The following is an 11973-nucleotide window of genomic DNA, read 5'->3' on the forward strand; positions in this document are numbered from 1 at the left end:
CATGGGCATGGATTGTGTGCAGCAAGTAGTACGCAGCAGTGGTGAGTTTACGCTATTGTACTTTTCCGTGCAACGTTCAACACTCTCTTTGTATGGCTCTGGGCTATTCTCTGTTTTTCTTCTTTGATCCACATGAAATTTGTAACTTTGTGTAGTGAACTATCAATTGGCGATGAATGGGCTATATATTGGCATCTAAACTAGAATCAGATAGTTATGTTGATATTGTTACCTCTTACAATCATCACTTACTGCATATTGCTTTTATACAGTTTAAAATTTGAACCTAATCAACTGGATAGTAACATTTGGCACTGTCAATGGTAAACATGTTATGTTTCACTAAAACTCTTATATATGTTTGTATTTTTTCATGTGTTTATGGTAAGCAATGATTAGAAAGTACTACAGATAAATGTATGTAATGTAGCCCAATGTACTGTATTTCCAACTAGTCCCAATAGTCCATTTCTGGTGCCATATATTACATTTATGAACACATACTTGCATATCTACTAGACTGGAGGAGTGGTGAAGAGTTATGTAATGATGGTAAAAATCAATATAATAATGACTTTACTATAAAACGTTGCAATAGAGGTTGCCAGAACTTACAGTTAAACAATTGCATTACTAGAAATACAATTCGATGTGCTGTATAGAGGAATTAGGATATATTTAGAGTGCATTTATACTATTGTATATATACCTAGTTGTGTTATATATGCTCCTGACTGATGATTGATGAGGTAGCTGCCAATCCTTGTGTTGCTCATAAGTCTCTTTTTCTAGGTCGGGTTCCTGACCACTGCCAGCTGAAGTTTGTAAACTTTGAGATCCACAAGAACCACATTGCCCATGAAACTGTGGGGCTCAGCACTCATCAGTTGGTGGTGAGAAGGGGGTGGGCCTTCCAGTTAACTCTGATATTCCACCAGCCGATCGATTGGTCTGCATACAACTTTGAGCTGGAGGTGCAGCTGGGTATGTCTGCTTTGACTGTAAAACGATCTTCTTTACCAGAAACCATACTACCATAAAAATACAGCAGGACTGTCACAGTAACATATTGTGAAGCATGATATATTGCTACAGAGAAATACCACAATAAACGATATTATTGAAATCCAGCAAACCAATTATAAGATATACAATATCAATAAAAGGTCTAAGCTGCACCAAATAAATAGCAGAATGAAGCAAAAAATTTGCCATAAAAGTTACTTATTCAACCCTCTACAGCTCAAATTGTATCATATTACAACAAAAATAACAAAAAGTATCAACCAATCTCAAAAGTACCAACAATAAATACTGAGCCTAAAAGTATATTGTTCCAACTTTCATACATTGAACGATGAGGGTTTTTTTTAACACATCTGTTGCTGGTGGTTGTAAAACTGCACTTATTTTCATGACCATATCACATTGTGTTTACTGATGTTTTGTTGTAGGTGATCTAACAGAGAGATTCCCCGTGCACTTCTCCTCTCAGTGCCTCACCTCTCTGCGTTGGTCGGCCCGAGTCCTCCCTGAAAGCCTGCTCTCTCATTCTGTGAGCGTGCATGTGCGTTCCCCTGTGGTCTCGGCTGTGGCTTCGTACCACCTGCTGCTGCACATACAGAGCCAGTATCACATATTTAACTATGAACTGGGGACATTTGTGCTGCTCTGTAACCCCTGGTATAAAGGTAAATGGGCTAGATAAAAAAAAAAGTGCAATATAAAACTAAATGGATACGTTTAAGATGCTGTGTAAAGGGAACAAACAAACATGACTTTATTTCTAATTTTCATGTGCACATATAAGGATGGGCCCATTGGTGCATCCAAGACTTCATAGAGTCCGTACAGTATGGTTAAAAGTGTACAGTTTTGTGGCGGAGAGATGGATAGATAATGTCATATTGTAGAAAATGTCCAAAATCTCCAATCAAGTGGCATTGCTCCATTAGAAAAGTTACAACGTGCACCTTTAAATATTATTTGATCTAATTTATTCAAGTCTTATTAACAATGAATAATCAATTAGAATTGGCCACAACATAAGTTTCCAACTGACCATTTCAGAAAGCACCAATGAGTGTCACTAGATAACATTCGACGGCCAAAATACTTTTCTCATGCATTTTCGTCACATTTGCTTGATACTAATATTGTGTTTCAGATGACCCAGTGTTCATGCCTCTGGAGGTGCAGTTGCAGGAGTACATCCAGAGTGACTATGGGCTTGTATATGTTGGAACGCACCAGAGTGTGAGGCAGCAGCCCTGGGCCTTTGGACAGGTCTGTGAACAGGAGAACAGCTTACATGCACACACTACTATTGCACGTGGTGTGATTAAAGTTACATTTATGTGGATTTTAGAGTAAAATTGCACTTTGATACAAAATTTATTCAAAATTTCTACATTTTGCAGTATGAGCCTGGAGTTCTGGAGGCCTGTCTTCAGCTCCTCCAGGTAAGTCCACAGCATCAGAGTGACAGGCAAATCGACTACCTCCGGCGGGCTGACCCTGTTTACCTCTGTAGAGTGCTTTGTGCTATGGTGAGCTTGCAAAAAATAAACTTATGGGTGACTAAATGGTATTGAGATGATACATGACACATTATGTTATTAAGGTGAACTGTAATGACGACCAGGGAGTTCTAGCAGGGAAGTGGCAGGGCAGTTACGCAGATGGAGTGTGTCCCACAGACTGGACTGGAAGTGCTGAGATCCTGCACCAGTGGCTGTCGTCTAACTACAGCCCAGTGCGATATGGACAGTGCTGGGTGTTTGCCTGTGTCCTCTGCACAGGTATGTCACTATACACTGCATACAATAGACAAACATGAAGTCTGGATCTCATTGGCTGTGTATGGTTGTGTTTGCAGTGCTGAGGGTGCTTGGGATCCCCTCCAGAGTTGTAACTGTTTTTAATGCAGCTCATGATACTAACACAAACTTGATAATTGAAGAGTATTACTCCAGTAAAGGACAGAAGTTCAACCTATCAAAGGACAGCATCTGGTGAGTGCGGTTGATCCTGCATGGTGATTCTGTCAACAACAATCGTAAATATAACTATTAACATGGTGCAAAAGTGCATCATTAGGCATTTTTAATTAGTAACAGACAGAAAAACAAAATGGCAAGAACAAGAATACCAGTAATATAAGGAAACAATAAGCATAAAGTACAACCAACACTGATATGGAGAAAATGCAATATGACAATACATTTAAACGCCTCTCTCTGTTTTCAGACCAGACCATGTCTTTATATAAAAACTTGAATTTATGAATACTTTGCTTGCATTTGTTGTAAATCCAGAACATTCCACAATTTCACCAAACATACAGTCAAAACATTTTTACGAGTAGATCGAACATTAGGCAGTATAAAGTTTCCAAAACATCTCATATTATATGTTCTCTGTTTAAGAGTAAAACACATTTGCACATTACATGGTAATAACTTATTGAAGGCTTTGAATAATATAATTACAGTATAATATTTCACAAGGTTGGGCAATTTTAATAATTTGGACTGGCTCCACACTGCTCGTTTTTGCAATAAGAATACTGGCTTAGTTGAGCATTGGTAATTGTTTCCCCATATTTCAACACAATGCATGAAATAAGGGAGAATTAGTGAGCAGTATAATGTACAGAGTGAATTGTGATCAAGATATTGTTTTGCTTGATTTATAATTGAGAGGCTCTTGGTTATATGTCGGATATGGGCTTCCGATGATCATTTTCTGTTCATAATTAGGAATTTATTCTCAAATACATTTTCAATTTGTTCACCTTCAATATTTATAGTGTAATTCTGGGTTGGTTTAAGGTTACCAAAGGTCATTACTTTAGTTTTGCTTACACTGGTAATGACCAAAGGTCATTAAATTGTTTTATTTCATTTTGTTCCACATTCACAGTGTCTACAATCCCATTATAATCTAAACTACTAAATAACTAAATGCTAATATCATCAGCAAAGATAATTTGTTTTAATGAATGTGATACATTAAATATATAATTTGTATAGATATTGAAAAGCATGGGCCCCAACACCAATATTCACATGAGCATTTTCCCATTTTAACATACTTGACTAGTTAAGTAATCGCTCCTATACTTGAATTTGGATGAGCAGTGAAACGTCTTCACTGTCCAGTTGACAGATTGAACTTTGGGTTCTACTATTGCTCCTATACAGTAAATGGTCTCCCCCTCAGGAACTTCCATGTGTGGGTAGAGTGCTGGATGAGGAGAGAGGACCTGGGTGCAGACTTTAATGGTTGGCAGGTAGTAGACCCCACCCCTCAAGAGAAGAGTACAGGTGAGGTTAATGTATAGTGCGCAATGTGCCCATGTGATAGAAGAACATAAGTTTAAATTGAGTTTTAGCTAATTTCATATAAAACTTAATGTATCAATGTGGTTTATTGTCAATTTTCCAACAATTATTGGACTTGACGAAATGAAATCAAAACAGGTAATAATTGCTTGGGTCTCCAGGGATCTACTGCTGTGGCCCCTGCCCAGTCTCAGCGATCCAGAGACGCTGCCTTCACTGTCCCTTTGATGCCTCGTTCATCCTGGCCTCAGTGGACGCCGATGTGATTCGACTGATTGTACGGGACGGCCTGGTGGTGGGGAGGAGCGTGGACACAGAGTGGGTAGGACAGCTCATCTACACCAAGAGCATCGGATCAGACAAACCAGAAAGCCTCACTCATGCTTATAAGACGAGTGAGTGAAATATTTTGAAACAATTACACAGGAAGAATTTGACGTGGTGATGTGGTTTCAAACCTTTTAAAAATGTCTTTTAGGAATTGAGAAAACTTATCAAAAAGGACCAAGGCCTCGTTGTATGCAGTCTTCCCCTGTTCTTTCTAGTCTAGGTATGTTTACTTGAACTGCTACTTTATCATTTCTATAAAATTATCATAATAAATTATTTCTGGTTGCAGAAATGTCTTCTTTGGGAACATATTCTTCAACTGCATCATTTGGAAGGATATCAGGTAATAACTGCTATTGTGTTTGTGATAATGATAGTAAGGTCAAAACTGTACACTTCATGGCCCATGGTGTGTTGGGTGCTGAAGTTTTACAGTAAATGACAAACAGAGCAAAAGCAAATGCAATCAGATGCAATACATATGGGTATATCTGTATGTCAGTATTTAAAATATATTTTAGTCAATAATTCTAAACCAAATGTTATGATAATTATGTATAATTATGACACAATATACTGAATGCATAAGCTGTCAATATACTGAAACTATAAGCTGTCAAAGCAAACATATTTCACTGTCCAAATTTACAGCACCTGTTCTTGTAAAACTGTGTCTGTAAAGTCTAGAATCTAGGGTATAGAGGTCTAAAAATATAAAAATTTTCATTTGTGGGTCACCAATGCATACTGTTGTTGTGTCCTCAAGTAAAGCACTTTATCACCTTGCCTCAGTCGTGATGTATATGTGCACTGGTGTATGAATGTGTATGTGAACGGTTAATGTAGTGCTTTGACTACCCAACAAGAGCAGAAGAATAGACATGTACAAATCAGTTTTACACTGCATTCTTTAGCCAATGAGATGGCTCTGTATTCTGTCCATGTCACAGCTCCATCAGGTATTGTACCCAGACTGGAAGTGTCTCTGGATGTAGAGAGGAGCCCCTATATGGGTGACGCCATCTGCCTCTGTGTCACCATATCCAATCACTCCAGACATACTCGCTTTCTCACCGAGCACCTCAACGCACAGCTCAAACACTATAACTCCTGCCCCCATGAGAACTTCTGGAAAAACTCCCACCAACTGGAGATACAGCCAGGGCAAGGTCAGACAAGGTTGAGGTTGGACACATGAGTTACACAGATTTTGGCATTGGATCATTTGTGTTTTCAGTCATGACCCTCCACCACAGTATTCCTGCCTCCCAGTACAAGTCTCTGATGGCCCATGACAACATTGTGAATGCAGCAGTGGTAATAAAGGACATGAAGACCAAAGAGAGAGTCATGGCCGCACAGGAGTTCAACATCTCTTCACATGAGATCAACATAGAGGTAAGACTGAGCTATCAAAGAGTTAAAGGGCAACTATATAACTTTTCTGATGCATGTCCCCTAATTGGTCTGGTGGCGGAACCTTCTTGACTCCATGAAGATAAAAAGAAAAGTTGAATGCACTTCTGTGGAAAATTCTAATAATATAAAAGTCTAATTGTCCAAAGACTGGACAATTGGACTTAACGAAGGGGTATATTAGTTCTGTCGGGTATTAACTGTGAACACATAACATATTTAGATCACCGTGTTACCTTTTATTATTTTGAAAATGTTATATTTGCCAAAAACAACAAATGAACATGTTTTATGAGTTTTACTCATGAGTCTCTCTGCGTTAAGTCACTCTCCCTTCAGAGCTCTGTCACTATGCAATCAATAGGGAGAGATCGCTAAAATACTCATGCATGAATGACATCTACAAACTCTTCAGACATGTTTTTGATGAGGGAACGTTACAACATAAAATATATATATATATTGCATAATACCCCCTCTTTAATGTTTCATTTTCTGTTATAATCGTAGCAGAGGTTGCAAATCCAATTCTTCAATAAGGCACAAGGTTGATTTATATGAACATGTGCAGCTCTGAGGCGAGTTAGCTTAGGAATACCTTGCAAGACTCATGTACATGATTATATGTTGAAAACCACACATGCACAGAATGCACAAACATATATATTGCTGGTGACATTTAGTCTCATCTGTATGAACAAAACAGTATATTACAATAATAATAATAATCTTGAGCTTATGATTGGCAGGTTGAAGGAGGGGACAGCATTCAGATGAAGAAAAACTATATAGTACATGTCTTCTATACAAACCAATTCAGCACTGTTCTAAGTGGTGCGGTCTTGTGTGTGGAGGGCTACGGACTTTTGAAGAACAAGCATAAGACCAGGTGAGACCTATCCCACCCAGCTCCACCGAAAGTGACCTACCAGAGATATCTGCTCATGTTTACTTTTGAGAGCTAGCTGTAAAGGAGAGGGGGAAATTTTAGGAATGTGGACTGAGAATGCTGTTCGGGTTGTGTGTTATGTGACAAAGACTATGGTGAAAGAAAAAGGAAGTAAAGAAAGCATGCTAATTATTTAGAATAGAATAGGAATTTCAGCCTATTTGATTCTTTAATGCCGTTGTATGAGAAGGCTGTCTGTGCAAAGGCTGAACTACCGGCATATTTGTGGAGTCTGCAGTCATTGTAACTCAAGGACCTGGATGTTAGCAAGGCAAGTTTATTTGCATAGCACAATTCATACACAAAGTAATTCAAAGTGCTTTACAGAATAAGAAAGGCAATAACATCACAATACAACAAACCAAAACATAAATAATCATAAATAATCATCATAAAATTAACATTAAAGGAGAAAAGTGCTGAATAAAAACCTTTCAGTCATTTGCACAGCTAAAGAGAACAGTTTAGAGCCTGGATTTAAACATTGTCAAAGTAGAGTCCTGTCTCACATCTTCAGGAAGACTGTTCCAGGTTTTAGCTGCATAAAACTGAAACACTGATTCCCCATGTTTAGTCCTGACTCTGGGCACCAGCAGGAGGCCGGTCCCTGAAGTCCTCAGAGTGTGTGATGGTTCATATGGCACTAACATGTCGGAGATGTACTTTGGTGTTAGGCCATGGAGAGACTTGTACACAAGCAGAGCTGCTTTAAAGTCTATTCTCTGAGCCACAGAAAACCAGTGCAGAGACCTAAGCACAGGACTTATGTGTTTGTACTTCCTAGTTCTAGTCAGGATGTACTGCAGCTGTCTTAACGCTTGTTTGGAGAGGCCAGTGAGCAGGCCGGTACAGTAGTCTGAACTACTGGAGACAAATGCATTTGTGTGGGGCAAAGACTATGACTTCAGTCTTGTCTGAGTTTAGCTCAAGAAAGTTGTTTTGCATCCACACACTGATCTGTTCGATGCAGTGTCAGAGTGAATCCACTGATCCATATTCACCTGCTGCAGTGAGACATTGATCTGAGTGTCATCTGAATAGTTGTGGTAGGACACATTATTCTGCATATTAACTAGCCTAATGGCAGCATGTAGAGACTGAACAACAGAGGTCCCAGGATTGACCCCTGGGACACCCCACACGTCAGCGACATTTTATCTGAGACATATTTTCCAATTTCAACAAAGTACTCCCAGGATCCCATTATCAACAGTGTCAAAGGCAGCACTCAAATCTAACAGGATCAAGACTGAGACTTTGCCTGCATCAGTGTTCAGGCGGATGTCATTTGTCACCTTGATAACAGCAGTCTCAGTGCTGTGGTGGGGTCTAAAACCTGACTGGAAAACATCAAACAAGTTGTTCATTTGGAAAAAGGTAATAAGCTGTGGTGGTGACAGCAAACTGTTGAGTGCAGACTTTAGAAATGTAGTGGGTAACACATCAAGGCAGCATGTAGATGAACTCAGAGCTGACTCACTTTGCACTTGTAGCTGACAAAACTGTCCACGAGATCACCACCAGTCTATGTGCCTAGGTGGCTGCAAGGATGTTATTTGCGTAGTGGAATTGATGGCATTTTTAATGCCCTGAACCTTGTCATTAAAGAACACTGCAAACTCATCACACTTAGTTGTGGAAATTAGTTCTAATGGCAGCAGAGCTGGGGGGTTTGTTAATCTGTTTACTGTTGCAAACAGGACACGAGAGTTGTTTCTGCAACTTCCAATAATGTCTGAAAAATACCTCTCCCTTGTCCTACATAAACTGTGATTGTTCATCTTTTCTCTGTAAACCTGGAGCTTTGACTTGCGCCATTCCTGCTCAGCCTTCTGCCACTCCGTTTTCTCTGCCCTGACCGAGTCATCATTCCTCCATGGCGCTTTCTGCTCATCTTTAACCATTTTAACCTTCATTGGGGCAATAGTGTCCAGAACATTCAAAACACTCGAAATCACAGAGTTCAACAAATTATCAACATTAGAAGTGTATCATTTCCATGAACAGTGCACCTGTGTTATCATTAATGTGTCTCCTTTGAACAACTGCCGGACCAGCTGCTGGTTTGGGAATAACAGACAGGTCAAAAAAGAGAGAGACATGGCAAGACAGAGCAACATCCACCACAATGACATTTGAAATTTTTACTCCTTTTTGTAATGAGCAGGTCCAGAGTGTGTCCTCTCTTGTGGGTGGGCTCGCTGACATGTTGAGTCAGACCAAAGTATTCCATTACAGAACTGAGCTCTAGCATGTCTGTCAAACACATTATCCACATGTACATTAAAATCACCTGTAATGACTAAACCATCAAAGTCTGTGCATACGACTGAAAGCATCTCAGTAAAATCGTCAATAAAATATAGACAAAGTAGAGTATGGAGGAGGATTGTTTTGTCTCCATTTTAATGGAAACATACTCAAAAGATGAAAACACCCCAAATGACAACCTGTGAGTAATTAAATTATCGCTAAAAAAATGCACATACACCTCCATGCTTTTGGTTTGCTTATGTTTCAGATTCAGAGTTGAAGTTGGGTGGAGTTGATTCCACTAGAATTGCATTACCTGTGTTTTTGTCAAGCCATGACATGTTTGGGTTAAAAACATAAAGTTCAGATTAAAAGAAGAAATAAAATCATTAATTAACTAACTTGTTATATAAAGATCTAACATGTTCTGGTGGTCTGGATGTTCTGATGTTCTACTCAGAGCAAAGCTGGACAAATCTGTTAGGCGATGGAGGTGCAGCATTGTTTAATATTCTATGTAAACCAATTTTCCATATGAGGTTAGATGAAGTAAGAAACAGGCCAATAAACTATTCAAGTCTGATTTAAGACTTGGCAGTCATAAATCATCCAAGACAAGGCTGTAAAAATGCCATTCCTTGAAGTCAACATTTCTTTCATTACTTTGTGAATGGTATTTATGGTCATTTTTTACTTTAAAATCCCATTCTCTTCTTAAAGCTGCACCATGCTGTTTTGTCAGAAATAACTTACACATTTCTAGGGCTGTAGTTCTTTAGATGTTAAGTTGATTAATCGGTCGATAGAGTCATAGTCGACCAAAATGTATATTAGGTGAGTAATCATTTTATTTAGATTATAAGTGTTTATATGTGACAAAAGCAGAAAGAGGAAATTAGTGAGTGAGTTAGCTGAAGTGAGTTAGCTATTCTTCGGTATTATGTAAAAAGTCTTTATATAAATACATTCCTAGGACTTTTTTCAGCTTTTTTTCCAGTACTGTTTTTGCATGAACTCCCTTGCAGTTTTAGTCATGTTGGTGCAGTTTGGGTTTTGCAGAACATGCCTTTAGTCAGTCAAGATTTTTATTTTTTGTCGACTATAGCGCTACCAATTTCTTACCAAGCGAGTATTGTTGAATATCTTAAAAGCCATGTTATTTTATCTCTCTGTAGTCACACATTTCACTATCTTGTAATATGAAAATGCACTGAGTTGCATTATTAATATTATATCATTTTTATAATAATTTGTTTAGTTAAGTTTAAAAATATTTATCACTTGAGAAACTCCAATGTTTGTTCTAGTTTGGCATCTGCAATGTTCTCTATTTTAGTCTATAAATTATGATTTCAATTATTATTTTCAAATTCAAATAATTTCATCTCAACATCTATCAACAAAACTTAAAGGCCACTCCCATTTTGGATGTTTATTTTCTTGTTTGTTTTGCCCCTGACTGGCAGGACAGCTCATTAGGATAACAGTATACTCACCAAATATTCAAATAACTTCTGAGTAATAGAGGAATACAGTTGGCAAATTCTGGCTGTACATAGGGTCAGAATCTGAAATATTATGACTCAGTGGTGATTTCCTGATCTTTGTTTTGCAGGCTGACACTGCTGCAGCCTGGGGAGTCCATCCAGACCACTGTGTCCATCATGGCATCCTCCCTAGGAACCAAACTGCTACAGGGGACCTTCTCTCACAGCGACAGTCCTGGAGTGGTGTCCCGGAGCTTCCGCAAAATCTCAGTTCACAACTAATGACACCGCATGCATCATACATTTTGTATCTATCTATGTCTTTCTATAAAATATGTGTTTCAATATTAAGACCCTCTTGCCCCCATTTTTTCCTAAGCATTTTTAATTTTTTTAAATATGTATATTTTTTTTTACAGGTTTTGAATTTTTGTCCAACCTTTAAATCAAGCTTCATTAAATATATTATATTTGTTTGTTCATTACAGCTAACTTATCACCAGTAACTTTAAAATGAGTAGTACCAGATTTGGTTATTATAGATCAATTGCAGACAATGACAAATGGCTATTGACCTTATTCTTCCCCATCCACTTTTGCCTCTAAATGCTCTAAACTGTGCTTTCTTTGTTGTGGCACTTCTGGTTAAGCAAGAATTCCATTCATTTATTCCATGTTCATGTGACCAACAATACACCTCACTCCGATTCTCTGGGAAACTTTAAAATGGCCATGTAGTCTCTTTAGGACTTATTTGCTGTCAAGATCAGAAACTGGATCCAAAATAATACAACCCAATAATAATCCTGGCTCCCATGGCAACTTCCAATATAAGGCGAATATCTTCCAACTGTTAGAGCAACAACAAAGAACTTTGCTGTACCTGTAATATAAGGACACCAGATGGCGGCATCAACCTGAGCACTGCATACAACAACTCAGCTACACAGGAGAATGTAAGCGTATATGTCTACATGAACTATGAATTAAGAGAAAGAAATGCATTGTTGTATTGTTCATTTACTGTTAAAAGTGAGAAATGAAGTCAATAACATCTGAACCAAAGCTTAATATTGGAACTATATTATAAACCTAAGATATGTTTATGTATTGTTAGGGCAGTGAAGCTTGCTTGTCTATTAAAATTCACATTTTGCTTCATCCTTCATCCACAGACTATCCTAATTACTTT

General features: G+C 38.2%; 1 protein-coding gene across 1 annotated transcript; it reads left to right on the plus strand.

The window, feature by feature from the left end:
* LOC117373000 (protein-glutamine gamma-glutamyltransferase E-like) lies at positions 1-11063 on the plus strand. The gene is made up of 15 exons (XM_033968858.2): positions 1-41; positions 793-984; positions 1455-1691; positions 2168-2286; positions 2421-2549; positions 2624-2801; positions 2879-3014; positions 4225-4328; positions 4508-4741; positions 4825-4896; positions 4966-5019; positions 5627-5845; positions 5914-6074; positions 6842-6981; positions 10910-11063. The coding sequence occupies exons 1-15, from the start codon at positions 2-4 to the stop codon at positions 11061-11063; spliced, it is 2169 nt and encodes a 722-aa protein (XP_033824749.2). The 5' UTR covers position 1.
* Positions 11064-11973: the final 910 nt, after the last annotated feature.

The sequence above is a fragment of the Periophthalmus magnuspinnatus genome, chromosome 7 (assembly GCF_009829125.3).
Source record: "Periophthalmus magnuspinnatus isolate fPerMag1 chromosome 7, fPerMag1.2.pri, whole genome shotgun sequence".
Classification (NCBI taxonomy): Eukaryota; Metazoa; Chordata; class Actinopteri; order Gobiiformes; family Gobiidae; genus Periophthalmus; species Periophthalmus magnuspinnatus.